Consider the following 14,661-nt stretch of genomic DNA (forward strand, 5'->3'; position numbering starts at 1 on the left):
AATGAGATACGAGAAATAATTATTTAAAAGCATCAAAAATATACCTTCTTTTCGTTTGACATTTGAACAACCAGTAAATAATAATACTCGAGGCTTAGAATTGTTATTTTTTCCTGATAAGCTAGCCGCAATGCGGTGCATCAAAAGACAAAGGTGCATCGTCGGTTGATAATATTTAACAACTCTCCGTGAGATAAATTTAATGAATGGCATCGGGTGTATCGCCTAAAACGAAAGTACCCGAGAAGTACAGGTTGCGCGTGTTTTTCCATCGAGTCAAGTGACGTAACATTTTTGCCGGACCGCGTTTCGCCCAGCTGCTATTCGTGCCAAGACTTCCATTACACCCGATATTTGGAAATGTGTGTTTAATTTTGTCTGTTCGTATTGCAAATATATTACTTACTACATGACTGTTCGTACTCTGTGTGGACCATTTACAATACAGAGACTTGCGTTTGACCGTGACACGTTTATTTACCGAGTTTTTTAGTCATGTTTATATACCACATTTTGTATACATAATTTATCTTATATAAATTTAAAAAATATATAACAATTGGGTGTCTGGTGGAAAGATACAGATGTCAAAAAAATACTATAGAAAAATCTTGGAGCTACTTTGGGTACTTGAATGCAAACTTTGTCATACAAAACTTCAAAACCTCAGAAGCGGCGCCATCTGTTATAAATCATTCGAATTCAATTAGCTTGCAAAACTATCTTGTCTCGTCTGCTCGTTAGTATTTATAGCAGATTTATAGGTATTTTATTTAAAGAAATTGCCATAGAATAATTGAGAAGTTTTACCATTAATCAATGGTTTATTGCTAATTGTTGTCACATGTATAACGAAAGTATAAACATTATGGAAAATTGTATATACAAAATGTTAATTGAGTTTGAACAGGAACTGATGTATAATATTACCTTACTTTTCAGGCTGATTGAACTATATATAGGTAATATAGATTGTTTCACTTACAATGTAAATCTCATATTAAATAGAATGAAAAGGATAATCAAGATTTCTACGATTACTGAGCACTCTTACCAGCATATTAAACCAATTAAAGCCCCATAAGCACTGTTGCTGCCGATACAGGTGTCTGCGTTGGAGCGCTCGCCTGTCGTACACTCATTTCCCAAGTATCTAATAGCTGTGAGACAGAGAATCGTCGGGGTAGTTTCGATATGCGAGCATTAAGCGCTTTCTGGACGGCGCATAAAAAAGTCGTAGTGTTGTACTCGTGAGGTGCCATTACACAACGAGGTGCTGTCAGAGGATAGTCCGCTGGAACTGTTACAGATACTGGTGGAACGCAGGGGAGATGCCGATCGTCAAGCCAGCAGACAAGCTGTATACATTTCGAGCCATTTTGCTGAGCAGCATCTAGGCTCACCTGATCAGTCATGAAATAATAATTGTCATTGAGATGCTGTATGACACTCATAAAAATTTTAGGAATCAGTTTTACCTTGAATCGCTGGTCCAGACGAGCTATTTCTCCTTGTAAAACGTCTGGTATGTCACTCGTCGGTTCCTCCACTTTCTGCTTTTTCAGTGGGGGAGGTAGTCCTCTGTTGAACAGAAATAATATCAAATTCGTTAAAATTTCTGGCGCTATGATAATGGTTGATTCATCATTCGCTAAAAATCATGTCATAACACCTATCAAGAAATTGGCAATATTTTTCGCTGAAAAAGCAAAAGAAAAAACTACTTACTTTATTTCTGGGCCAAACAAAGCCTCTAAACAGGGACCGAATGTTCTTTGCAATGTATGATTGGCTACTGGACTTTGGAGATGGTTGTTTACAGCGTCTACAAGAGGACTAAAGAAGTGGTGTTCTTTTAGAGTTGTCACTGGGGGTCCGACACTTCCATCCCCTCTCTTGAAGTCCAACTTTTCAAGTACAACTTCACACTTCAATAGAGTATCCAACGGCATGCGTTTACTGGGGTTCGACAATATCTCCAAGAGCTTTTTCATCTTACTCAGCTTGTCCACATCTGAAATCGTATCGCTAGACTTTTGAATATTGTCATAAGTTTTTCATTAAAACCAAAATTGAAAAATGAGATGCACATGAAAAGGTGTATAACAAATAGTCATTACATTCCTTGGACCATGTTTAATACGACATTAACTCACTTCCTTCGTTTCCCATCCTTGCTATCATTCTTCTGAGAGGCTCTATGTATTTACTCAGTTGTCGAACCTTGTCTCTGTATGCTTGGTCCTCTTGCAATGGACTCGGAGTAGCTCCCATCCCAGCTGGAGTATTCAGCGAGCTACTCGGGGAAGGAGCCATACCTTCGAAAATGTACGAAAATAACTTGTCAATGACGTTAGTGAGTCCTTGAAATGATGAAATGTAACTCAGGATTGTTTGCGTGATGAAAACATGCATATTGATTGGATTCACTACAATATTTGAAATTCCAAATTTATGCTCACCTACAGATCGTTGAGGTCCGGCCATCATAGCATGCTGTGGGCTCGGAGATGGTACCAATGCAGGTGAAGCGACCATTTGATTACTGTGAAGCGAAATTTTCATTACACCATCCTATCTCTTTTATGTATTAGTTCATTAGTTGTTAAGTACCTTGAAGGTGCCAGTCCAGCAGGGCTCGGAGCGGATGGAGAAGGACTTTGTCTCAAAAACTGATTCGGAGCCACATTTCGTGTTGCAGAAAAACCCAAATTCATCACTTCCGCAGGCTGTTAATACGAGCCACACGATTTTTGTCAAAAATTAAATTGTCTCAGTGTACTGTTCTACACAGTAAAATTTCAAGTTCAATTACCTTACGCTGCATGGGTCCCAGTTGCTGAGGTATTTGTCCAGGACCCATTTGCCCCGGGACGATTTGATTTATTTGCGATGGCATTTGATTCATTTGCTGTGGAATTCCTCCTTGCATTCCAGGACCGAGAGGTCCACCCATCTGGTTACCCATTTGCCCCGTCATTTGTCCCTGCATCTGACCCTTGAGAGATAAATTAAATAAATAACGACTCACCAGTCAGTGACAAAAAACTGCTTGCAAACATCTTTTATACAAATACCAAATACTTCCACGAACCTGTATGTTTGGCTGCATTTGTCCAGGACCCATTTGGCCTTGCACAATTTGGTTCATTTGACCTGGACCCATTTGATTCATTTGCTGTGGCATATTTCCCTGATTCATCTGGTTCATTTGGGCCTGCATTGGTCCTCCCTGCATTCCTTGCATCGGGCCCATGTGGCCCATCGGTCCACTGCCTTGTCCAGGCATCATTCCCATCCCTGCCATTTTATTCTGCATTCCCGTCATGCTCATTGCTTGACCAGGACGCTGATTCAGACTCTGCAGCACTGTTCATGGTCAGAAAAGTTTTGGTCACTCGCATTCAGATTACACTGTATTTATCTGAACTAATATTTACCAGTGAATGGCTAACTGCCATACACAGTTCGAGGGTGCCAGGACTGAAAACCATTAACCAGCATCACTCTGTTTCAATACAGCATATTACAATTAGTGAGCCATTAATTTGTCCATAGCCAGGTCAGAATATCGTTCTATCAGTTAATAATGGAAGTAAGCTCCGGAAATTGTAAGGAATAGAAATACAAATAATATATTCACACAAATTTCATCAATTGAAAATAAATAGATTAGTACATGATTACGGTGATACATAGGATTGTATAAATTAATGTACAAAATAACATAGATGATACATTTTTTTTTTTCAAAAATAAAGACAATTCTTAAAAGCATGGAAATCTTTAGATTGAAGAAGTGATAGATATTTAACAGAAATCTTTTAGGACGATTAGAAAGAAAAAAAGCCAATATCTACTGGTTCAATCATTCCAGGTGCTAGTACTGGCTCAAATCATTGAAATCATAACGATCCCCGACTAATTCTCTTTCCATAATTCTGCTGAAGACTTCCTCCAACGTGGACGTGTTAATCAAGCCCAGTCTTCTCTGAATAATTTGATCATTCTCACACTGGTCGTCGTCTCGGAGTTTCGAAAAGTAATGAAACATGAAGTCAACAGAGATGATCGAAGTATATACATTAAAATTAAATGAAAGCAAAAGCGAATCTCTTATACTTGTTTGTAGAATACCTGGTGGCCACGCTTTGTCTCTCATTTCGATTTCCATTTTTGTCATTTTTTCATTTAACTGAATTACTACATCTAAGTAATCATTTTCAACCTTGGCAATAAATGAGTGAAAGTAATGTTGTTTACGAAAAAAGCTCAGCGCATCTTCGCGAATCTTTACGACACTGGTTAAAACCTTTTTACTCAATGGATTATGAAAAACCTCCAGTGGCCGATGGAAGCTTATCGAAGGTGGTATTTGACATCGACCAGGACTAAATAACCATTTCCTAAGAATTGGAAGGTAGGTGATAACTAATCTTAGTGTAAAGTGTTTTAATATCCGTCCGTCTATTTCCAGGTGGCATTTAAATCTAACTATTTCCTCGGTCAAACGTACAGACATTTTTGTAAATATTTCCACCTTTTCTTTAAGAGTGGTCTCGGTATTTATTTTTTGTACCCATCTGCGATGGGTAATCAACTCTGCATCTCTAAAATCCAGTAATTTATAAAGACTTTGTCTCGACGGTGATTCTCGGAGACTCTGAGCTGCACTTGAATTCTCCGAATCATAACACGGATCACTTTCAATGGTACTTGCATATTGTGCATAGTACAAGTTTGTATTCCGCTGCATATTTTCTTCTTCTCTTTCACTCCGTTTCGTTTATAATGTATGAAAAAATAATCAATTAGACGATGGCTGTAATGAATAAAAAAAATTCTCCTAGTAATTAAGGGTGAATCCAGATTTGAATTTCTTCTCCATGAAAAAGTCAAACACATGGAATTCAGTGTATTATCAATTTTTTGCGCAGTTTGTTTCAACAACTTTTTGCCCTATGGGTTAATAAGATATATATACATATGGCACGCGGCATAGCGTTATCAGTCGGTAAGGTAGTTGCAAGTAGATACTAAGTTACACCAACAGATGTCATTAGCACGAGCTGATAATTTCAAATATTACAAATGATTAAAAACTGTGGAAAATCACGGAAAAATAGTAATTTCGATGGAACTCATAAATTCTTGCATGAAATCTTGAGGCATAACTCTGAACACTGGGTAAAATAGATAGTTAGTTTTTACATTTCATCAAAAAGATGACAAACTACATCCATGCAGGAGCGATGCTGCTATCTTTTTCTAAGCTAATTATTCGACATCTTTCAAAATGGCAATCAACTGATCCATGCTCCTTATCATTATAAATTGTATAAGCGGCACAATTTTATTTACCACATATATCTGAACATGCATATTCTCCAAAAGAACAATTCTTTTTCTGACACTGAAATCATCTATCATTTTTCATATACCCTCAACTTCTTAAGGGTAAAATAGTTTCATTCAGTTGACATCTCATATACATGAAATTGAATTCTGAATTCCCTTACTTAGTTTCTTGGCCAATATCTGAAAAATTGGTCAATTACAATTACGTTCTCAACTTTCAACCAAAAACAACGTATGTTCTAAACTTGTGATAAGCTGCTTTATAAGATACTTACTTATGATTCTTCTCTTGATAATTTATTCACCAATCTTTCAAAAATCATAAAATATATTGTTTATGAATTATTCTTTGAATTCCTAAGACTTTTTTGGATCTGACAGCGACTAATTGAATTCTCACTTCATCTGTAGATAATACATTTCACAAAGAACAACTCCAAATATATTCGAAATTTTTTGCTGTTTCATTGGAAACATAGATTTTTTTAATGATTGAAATTATGCGATTTTCTTGTAATTTTTATCAATCTTCTCTTATTTTAAAAATAATTGTGGCTAATGATTTCTATGAGTACTTTCGGAATCTGGAAAAAATGGCAATTCTTATGTCGAGTGAAAAAGTAATTGAATAAACGTCAACTATGTATTACAAGCATAAGCCCTAATTCCAGTAAGGGTAGGTATATTCAGCCATCGATTGTCTGGCTGTTAAATCACCTTCAAAAGCTATTAATTTTCTCTGAACCTTACGACATGGAGCAAAATGTTTGGGATCAATTGATCGAGGGATAAAACCTGAAGAATATAACTACCGCTGGCTTCTTCATCACTTTCACCATAGCAGTTTTTAAATTGGTCGGAATGAGGTACAAAAGTGAACCTTAGATTTTCACAGGAATTTTCCAACAAATCGCTCTAATCTGACTATTTAACTTCAGTTGAGACATTCTCAAGTCAAAATGTTGCGCTTGCATTTTTTGCTAAAAAGAATATGAGCCAGCTAAAATGAGTACTTGTGTATCTAGACACTTGTGTTAGCACTTTTCCCCAAACAATATGACATAACTAAAATGTGTACTGTGCAAGCAGCAAATCCAATGTTTTTCAGTTTTGCAGAGTCAGCCTTGATCGTACATACAACCAACCTAGTCACGTTTTATCTACAAAGTTCAATCTTCTTAGTATAACCTTGCATTATACACAAATAAACATGCTGAAAAGTCTTCCCAAATAGAAATGTTACTGGGAAATGGTATTCAGTCCTTTTCATCCCTCTCTGTACATAAAATTTTATTTATATAATTTCATACTAACAATTTGTTGCCGTATTAGGCGGAGGCTGCTGTACCATCCCTTGTTGTCCAGGACCCGGTCCTCCCATTCCCAGCATCTGGTTATTTCCAGTGCCTTGGCGAGCCAGGGTTTGCAGAGCTCCGATTGGATCTGGCATACCTTGACCCCCGGCGTTTCCAGTTCCAGGTGCCATACCACCGCTAGTTTTTTTGGTATCTGAAAGTGGGTGCTTGTGATTGTCCGGTTTACGATGTGTGAAACTTGTTACAAACAGTTGTAATATTTATGACGATGAAAAATATATTAACAAATTAGCGTTGTAACTGCATGTGTAAGATAATGCCAACGATTTTGATATTAATATTCATTTGATAAAGCTTACTTAATTCTCTGACGTGGAGTATCAGTCTGGCAACAAAACCCAGGTAGTCCTCCTAGAAATTAAATGCTAATGAATTGTGGTGAACAGATGTGGAGAAGGATGATTAGTAATTTAAGTATTTTCAATTAGTTTCAACCGTAATATAAGAATTTCAATAAAATACACGAACAATCTAACCTTTGTTTTTGCTTTTTGGAAAACATGATTTTCCATTTCTACGCTGTTTTTCGAAGTCGGCATCCCCGATCTAAGGATCGCTTCATCGCTAAAATGGTAAAATCGAGAATGAACAGATATTAAAAACGTGGAAAATGATGTGTGGCTACTGCAAAAGTCTTTTCCGCCTGTCAGGATGTGTCACACAAGAAAATATTACGGATAAACTCACATCTTCGCTACAACACTTTGCCTAAATGCCGGCGTACGCCAAGAGCCTTCGTCAGCTGCCATAGTGGACCCACTGAATTAATTTACTATCAGATGTTACTTTGAATATTTAATAAATTAGCAATTACACGCCGTGATCAGATTTTCAATGCCGTCTAACCACCCAACACTACAATAAGACGGTACTTATTTTGGGATGTTTCATCTTTTGCACCAACCAGTGCTGCCAACTGGTCGCAATTAGTAAATCGGCTGAAGGTATATATCGTTCCACAGTTGGTCACATTGGTATTTCACGTCTTTCTGAAGTGAAGTGCGGAATAGAACGAACCAATAAACAGCGAGTTCCTACTGCGCATGCGTGACCTGTTGCGTCACAAGGCAATTCCCGCGTTTTCGAAGTAATTTACCCGCGAAACAGCTGACGCAGTATGCATGCCAGCGACTAGCAAGAACGGCTGAGTACTCGAGAATGAAGTTGTCATTGACGCCTGATGGTAGTGAATAAATCCGCAAAGTCATATCGTGTTGTCGAGACAATCGTAATATCAACTTATGATAAATCAGACGTGTTGTATTAAATTCATTTGAAACAGTGAAGTGCAGTGAAAGTAAACAGACGATAATTACTGTATATTTTGTGCTCATATTGCAAGCAACACCAGTACGTGTAGGCAAAATGTCTACTAGACAAGCAACTATACCTTTTAATATCAGGAAAAAAAGCTCGAACACTACGTCGTTTTATGGCATTAAAGAGAAAGTTGTGACAGAGGACTTCAGTAATGCGGCGTTAAGACAAATTCCCGAATTGAAATACATCCCTACGGTTAAAAAAATCGTAACCTTAACGAGCAGCGACTCCGACTCGGATGGTGACGCAGAAAATGCCGCCATAAGAAAACCATCGGTAAAAAATTCGAGGAAGCGAAATACAACCGACAAAGTTTCGACCCCAAGAAAAAACAAAGGTAAGAAATCTGACCATTTATGTATGATTTTTTCGTAGCTCTTAAGGGGCTGCCCTAGACGATTTTAACGTTATCGTACATATCTTGAGATATCAAAGGCTACGTATTCTAAATGCAAAAACAGGCTTATCAGCCCCGTTCTATACACAATTCTGAACGAAAAGACTCCCAATACATTTTTGTTTCATGCAACAATAAAGGAATGGCCTGAAAACTATTAAATCGCAGTAGTAAATTCGTAGTTTCCGTGCCATTTTCTATTGCTGCATCAAATAAAAATGTATTGGAATCTTTTTGTTCAGAATTGTGTATAGAATGAAAATGTTGAGCCCCTTTTTGCGTTTAAAATACATGGACGTTGCTATCTGAAGATATGTACGTCAATGTAAAAGTCGACCAGGGTAGCCTCTTAAAATGTAATGAAAATCTTGACATATGGTTATTTATAACCGTGTTTTGTTCTAGACGAAAATGGTGCCACTCCGCCCAAGCAGAAAAAAATTGAGGAATCATTCTCTTCGACGACACCATCCAATTTGCTAAGTATTCTCGATATCGAATGTGTCGCAGAAGATGTGGAAAAATCGAAAGATAAAAGAGTTCCTAAATCTTCCAAGTTTCAGAGCGCCCGTCAAGCTCTGCATAGTTCAGTATCAGTGAATTTACCTGGGAGAGAAAAAGAGCTGACAGAATTGCGAGAGTTTATATCTGATTGCTTGAAGAACTTTAGTTCCGGTTCTCTCTATGTCTCTGGACCCCCAGGGACAGGGAAAACTGCTTCTTTGTCAAAGATTATGCTCGAGCCAGAGTTCAAGGCAGTGTTTAAAGTGATTTATATTAATTGCACGGCGATAAAATCAGCTGGTGCTATTTACGCAAAAATCGTTCAAGATTTAGGTCTCAATCTTGCTAAAAGTGAGAAGGCAAACAAGTCGACCGTTGAAAAGTACCTAAAGTCAAAGCATCAAATGCTCTTACTTGTTCTCGACGAAATAGACCAGCTGACCACCAGAAGTCAGTCGGTTCTCTACACAATTTTTGAATGGCCTTCTAAAGAGGGATCCAAACTTGTTCTGGTTGGAATAGCAAACGCTCTGGACCTCACTGATAGAATCCTTCCGAGGCTACAAGCAAGGTGTGAACTCAGGCCAAAATTGATGCATTTTGCACCTTATTCTAAAAAGCAGATAGTCGATATTATCACCGAAAGACTTGAAGAGGCAAATGTATCTGATGTTCTCAATGGAGTAGCTGTTCAAATGTTAGCGGCTAAGGTTGCAGCTATTTCTGGGGATATTAGGAAGGCTCTGGATATCAGTCGAAGAGTCATAGAGATTGCAGAAGCCCAAAGAGTTGCTCAGGTTTTACAACCCTGCAATGACAACGGTGAGTAATTTGGATATTGGAAAATTCGGGGCTTTTGAGTTTAAAAATTACTCACAATCTTTAATGAAACATCTTGTGGTGCTATCATCGATATGACATGAGTTGGTTTTGGTATTACAGGTAGTAACACTGTTGGAAGTCCACGAAAACAGCAGGAGATACCTCAAGAGAAATCGGTTGGTTTGAAGGAAGTTGTCACGGTTCTGAACAGTGTATATGGAGGTGCCCAGAATGTCAACAATGAAGAGAGTATATTTCCCTTGCAGCAGAAGCTGCTATTGTGTTCGCTGATGCTCATTCTTAATAAGGGCAAGAACAAGGATGTGACGATTGGAATGGTAATTGAACTCGAGAATATTGATAATGAACTCTGAAAAAATGGAATTCATTTTTTTTCTCTATTTGCAGCTGCACGAGGTGTACAAAAAAGTTTGCAAGAAACGAAATATACACATGGTCGACATGTCCGAGTTCGTTAGCTTGTGCTCCCTCGTCGAAACTCGCGGTGTATTAAGAATAGTCGGTAAAAAGGAACCCAGATTATCCAAGGTACATCTACAGTGGGACCAGGACGAACTTGGAGGAGCGTTGCAGGATAAAACTATGATGTCAGAAATTTTAAATGACGCATCTTGTCTATAGAACGATTCAAAGATTGTCTATTAGGATCATAAATGGACAAGAGTAGAGTGCCTTTCGTTTTTATTAGGAACAATTTTTAATTGACGTTACGTTTGACCAGAGATTATTTTTCGTGCCACTTGGATTGTTCGCGCGTTTTTGGAATGCACGTGACAACGTTTTGTAAGATTTTTCAATCAATTTTATTTATTATCGATTATTTTATCAATCATCGAAATCGGTTTATCGACTTATCAGAATTGCACGAGTCAAACGAAACAATATTGACACGCTCTTAGAGTAATATTTTTTCACGCCATACTGACTGATTAATAATTTTGTTCTTTCTAATGAATTAATCTAATTGCTTAGTAATCACCAATTCCACATCTTGTATGTATGCTAAATGTTGGATGAATAAACTACTGTATTTATGTACAAAGATGAAATCGTATTCAGTATGTCTTTATTTACTGGCCCATTGATCGAGAGCAAACTCCAACAAAGTTCCAAAAGTTTGGTAACAAATTATTTTCCAACGATTTGTCCCTTGAAACGCAATTGTCGGTAAAGTAAACTTATCGACAGGAACATAAGGTGTATGTATGTACTTAAATTGTTCGCGTGTGTAACGCTTGGCAGTATCAACGCCGATCGGTGCATGGTGAAAAGGAAAAGAGAGAGGGAACTGAGGTATCCATCTGCGTATGGGTCGGTAGATAGTCGCAGTTTTTGACGGAGGTGACTAACGACTAGCGTGACATCGGAAACATGGAAGACGTACTGGACGAGGTGGTTTCTTCGGAAGATTTAAAGGTCGGTTAACATTTTTTATAATGCAAAATATAATATCGCGATGGCGATAATACGTTATGGCACGTGTCGAGGGTGAATTTGACAGAAATTGAAGCGTCCTTCGATCTCTACGATCGCCGTCTCTACTCCGGGATCGCAGCTAGGCGAGGTTAACAGTCTAAACTGAATAATAGGAGATCCTAAAGATCGCGTTTAAATACGCGACGTGCTAACAATTGTGTTCTATCAGTTCTCCGAATCGTTATCTTCTAACAACAGCTGCTACTCCAGTGATACATTTTTACTTAATAAAAAATCCCGCTGCGTATTCACGACAAAGTCGTACCACCCTAACCTTCAAAGTATCGATTCACCGACGACATCGAACAGATTTAATCCTAATATTCAGTCCCTTCACCGTAGGGCCAAGTTCGGTATTAACCCGGCATCCGTTTGTTCAAACAAAATCCAAGCGTATCTATTGAACGGCATGTCACGCACGTCACTGATTCGTAATCATTTCAAAATAACGTGACTCACGTAAAGATTAAGAAGAGGAAAAAAAATGCTAGTGAAAATGTGAAAAATGTTACCGAGTTACCTTTTTCTAATCGTTTTTGGTTTTCCAAACTGAATTGACTTTGGCAATTGAAGTCCGTGATTATTCCTAATGTTGCAGCTTTTTATTATTCCAACATTTCTAGATCTCATGTTTCATCACAACAAGTTCGAACCTACACATCTCTTGACTTCGTTTTATCATTTTCAGCACATTTCTTTGCCTATATCTGAATCTTGATAGCGAGTAACTAACTCACTAAACGTCGCGATAGTTACTCGGCTTTAATAGATAATACGATGGTGTATATAAATATGTTCAATCGTTGTCCAATAAATGTATGTTTGAGCACTATGATTGTTTACAGAAATTTGAAAGAGTTTATCATGAGCAGCTGCACGCTTCGAATGTTACCCAAAACGCGCAGTTTGAATATGCCTGGTGTCTTGTCAGAAGCAAGTACTCGGCAGATATTCGAAAAGGAATTATCTTACTTGAAGATTTGTTCAACAAAGAAGGAGAGGCTTTGAAACGTGACTGCATATACTACCTAGCAATTGGAAATGCTAGAATAAAAGTATTTTTTATTGAATTGAATATTAATAATATTAAAGAATGGAATTTATCTTTGTATCATTGAGTAGACAATGATCATACCTTTTGCAAATCTTATTGCGTGTCAAGATAACTTTGTAAAAGTTTTTACTTTCTTAACATTCCTCAATATAATTTAATTGCTCAAATTAAATTCATTGCCAGTTATCTTTCACGAAGGAGTTTGAAGTGTCAAAACTCGCGCATTTGAGCTTCAATAACATATCTGAATATCATTTTTTTTTAAGGAGTACACCAAAGCTTTGTCGTACGTGAGAGCGTTTCTGCAAATTGAACCAGGCAACCAGCAGGTCCAGCATTTAGAAACTACAATAAAAAAAAAAATGGAAAAGGGTAAGACTAAAAATTTTTTAATATAATATATTGAAAATATTTATACACAAATAACTGTTACCTGAAATTTTTTTTCTGTGTTTTACCAAAGAGGGACTTGTTGGCATGGCAGTAGCTGGGGGAGTAATAATTGGACTTGCAAGCATTTTGGGATTAGGAATTGCAATGGCAAAGAAGGGTTAATGAACACTGTCACAGTCTGTGCATCATTGATCATATTTAAACGCAAACGATGTACGGGAGATAGAGTGATAATTTTCGAGTAAAAAATTATGCTAATACATATATAGTGATGATGTTTGCATAATAAGGATTAAAAATAAATGTGTTTTCTTTCCATTATTTCGTATTGATTTTCAATTCAGGTTAAATAAAAATCGCCTTCCATGTTTTTCTACTTATGTATTTGAACTGGTTTAAAAAAAAAATTGATTTCTTGAAAAATGTTACTGTATCATGAATTACAGTTCGTATTAGTCAAAAATAGGCGATTAACGTCACGATAATTCCGTAGTAGTTATGAATGCTTGTTTTGGATACATTCCAAAATCTTTAGCAAAGCATTATCTTCTTATTGTATAGCTTCCTCAACTTTATCTAATGTTAAATTAGAAAAAAAATTTGTCTCAATTTGTACGCGTAAATTAATATATAATTCGACTATTCATACTATACTAAATATATTTATGCTACTTTTAGGCTGTGTATATAAGAATGAAGTTGCAGTGTAAAATGATCATATCTATGTTATTTACGGAACCCTGAATAAAATTTGTGTTCCATTAAGTTACCAACAAAGAAGCGTTTCTTTCTTCTCTGCATTTCCTGTACCAGTAATTATCGCATCATTACTTTAATAACCAATCCCACTTTCCGTATTTATTTCCGATATTTTACAAAAAGTTCAGTTCTATTATAATAACAAAAAATCTATCACCTTGGACGTTTGACATCCATCTGTTTAACGTGTTCAAATTACGCGCGCGACCGCCTCAGTAGAAACGATGTGCGACGATAGTTTTTCGATCTTCAGTCACTTGTTTTTCGAAATGTATCGCGCATTAACCGCAGGTAGAGAGTTCGTGCGAAGTTTCTAATCAGCTTCAAGGCGCTTTTCGCATGTATGCAGGCTTGCAATCTGGTAAGATGTTCCATTCTTCTAAATTACCGGCTCATAAAATTCGAAAATACCGCAAAGATCTGCATGCAACACACGAAATTGGTGTTATCCGAAATCGATGATTGACAATTGACGATCAGTCGGTTGTCGCCGCGTGGTTCTCACGGAGAACGTTGAGAAAGTTGAATCTTTTCACAGCTTGACTATCTGTGTTAGGTAAATTATACAGAAATTCTAATTGTAAAGATAGAAAAGGTGAACCGTTCAAAATGGGCAAAACGCTGTAAGCTGTGAAACGATTTACGCTAACGTGCAGTGTGAACAGTGCCGAGTTGTAACCCTGTTTTTCATTTGTTTACCGGTAGGCACCTCGCCATTGTGACGACGAACTCAAGCTCACATGTCGTTCAGTGATGTTTCGCGAATACGATGAGTAATAATCTGTTTCGTTATTGTCTATAAGTATATGGTTTCTATTAGTGAATTCGCAAACCTTCTCCAAGGAGAAAGAGAGTTAATTCGGTGTTTTGAAGTGAACTTCCTAATTTTCGTTAGTGATTTGAAATTTTCTCATTTTCTCTTACATTTTTGTGAACCGCGAGTGAAAGGCGTGTAATATGACCAGTAGGCCCGCGATTTTCTACTTTTTCGTCAAAAAATTTTTAATATAAAATCAAAATAGCTTTACCCAGTTGCCATAGTGAGTGAGTGTGGGAGCAGATTTACGCAGGTCCAGATTCTTGGCGTTTTCGGATGGACACGAGACACGAGCCTATATAACAATAAGCAAATCTGGAACCTGGAAATTCGAAACCTGAAATCGGTGAGTCGCATGCCTGTA

The 14,661-nt window shown here is 37.3% G+C and overlaps 3 protein-coding genes across 4 annotated transcripts; 2 read left to right on the plus strand and 1 right to left on the minus strand.

Moving 5' to 3' along the window:
- Positions 1 to 377: 377 nt before the first annotated feature.
- Positions 378 to 7,593, minus strand: LOC124405430 (mediator of RNA polymerase II transcription subunit 15). The gene is made up of 12 exons (XM_046880308.1): positions 7,422 to 7,593; positions 7,211 to 7,298; positions 7,034 to 7,085; positions 6,673 to 6,867; positions 3,095 to 3,369; positions 2,816 to 2,998; positions 2,614 to 2,729; positions 2,463 to 2,545; positions 2,157 to 2,318; positions 1,729 to 2,014; positions 1,479 to 1,581; positions 378 to 1,403 (listed from the first exon to the last, which is right to left on the minus strand). Exons 1-12 carry the CDS (start codon positions 7,481 to 7,483, stop codon positions 1,071 to 1,073), a joined length of 1,938 nt encoding a protein of 645 aa, XP_046736264.1. The 5' UTR covers positions 7,484 to 7,593; the 3' UTR covers positions 378 to 1,070.
- A 414-nt stretch (positions 7,594 to 8,007) lies between these two features.
- Positions 8,008 to 10,710, plus strand: LOC124405630 (cell division control protein 6 homolog). 2 transcript variants are annotated; one of them, XM_046880675.1, is made up of 4 exons: positions 8,008 to 8,414; positions 8,859 to 9,777; positions 9,898 to 10,115; positions 10,186 to 10,710. In XM_046880675.1, exons 1-4 carry the CDS (start codon positions 8,100 to 8,102, stop codon positions 10,417 to 10,419), a joined length of 1,686 nt encoding a protein of 561 aa, XP_046736631.1. In that variant the 5' UTR covers positions 8,008 to 8,099; the 3' UTR covers positions 10,420 to 10,710. The 2 variants fall into 2 exon arrangements, with proteins under 2 accessions (XP_046736631.1, XP_046736632.1); XM_046880676.1 differs by having other exon boundaries at positions 8,008 to 8,391; positions 8,857 to 9,777.
- Positions 10,711 to 11,115: 405 nt separating this feature from the next.
- On the plus strand, positions 11,116 to 13,311 carry LOC124405608 (mitochondrial fission 1 protein). Its single transcript, XM_046880638.1, has 4 exons — positions 11,116 to 11,214; positions 12,120 to 12,329; positions 12,595 to 12,700; positions 12,792 to 13,311. Exons 1-4 carry the CDS (start codon positions 11,170 to 11,172, stop codon positions 12,881 to 12,883), a joined length of 453 nt encoding a protein of 150 aa, XP_046736594.1. The 5' UTR covers positions 11,116 to 11,169; the 3' UTR covers positions 12,884 to 13,311.
- Positions 13,312 to 14,661: the final 1,350 nt, after the last annotated feature.

Source organism: Diprion similis, chromosome 4, assembly GCF_021155765.1.
Source record: "Diprion similis isolate iyDipSimi1 chromosome 4, iyDipSimi1.1, whole genome shotgun sequence".
In the NCBI taxonomy this organism is placed as follows: domain Eukaryota; kingdom Metazoa; phylum Arthropoda; class Insecta; order Hymenoptera; family Diprionidae; genus Diprion; species Diprion similis.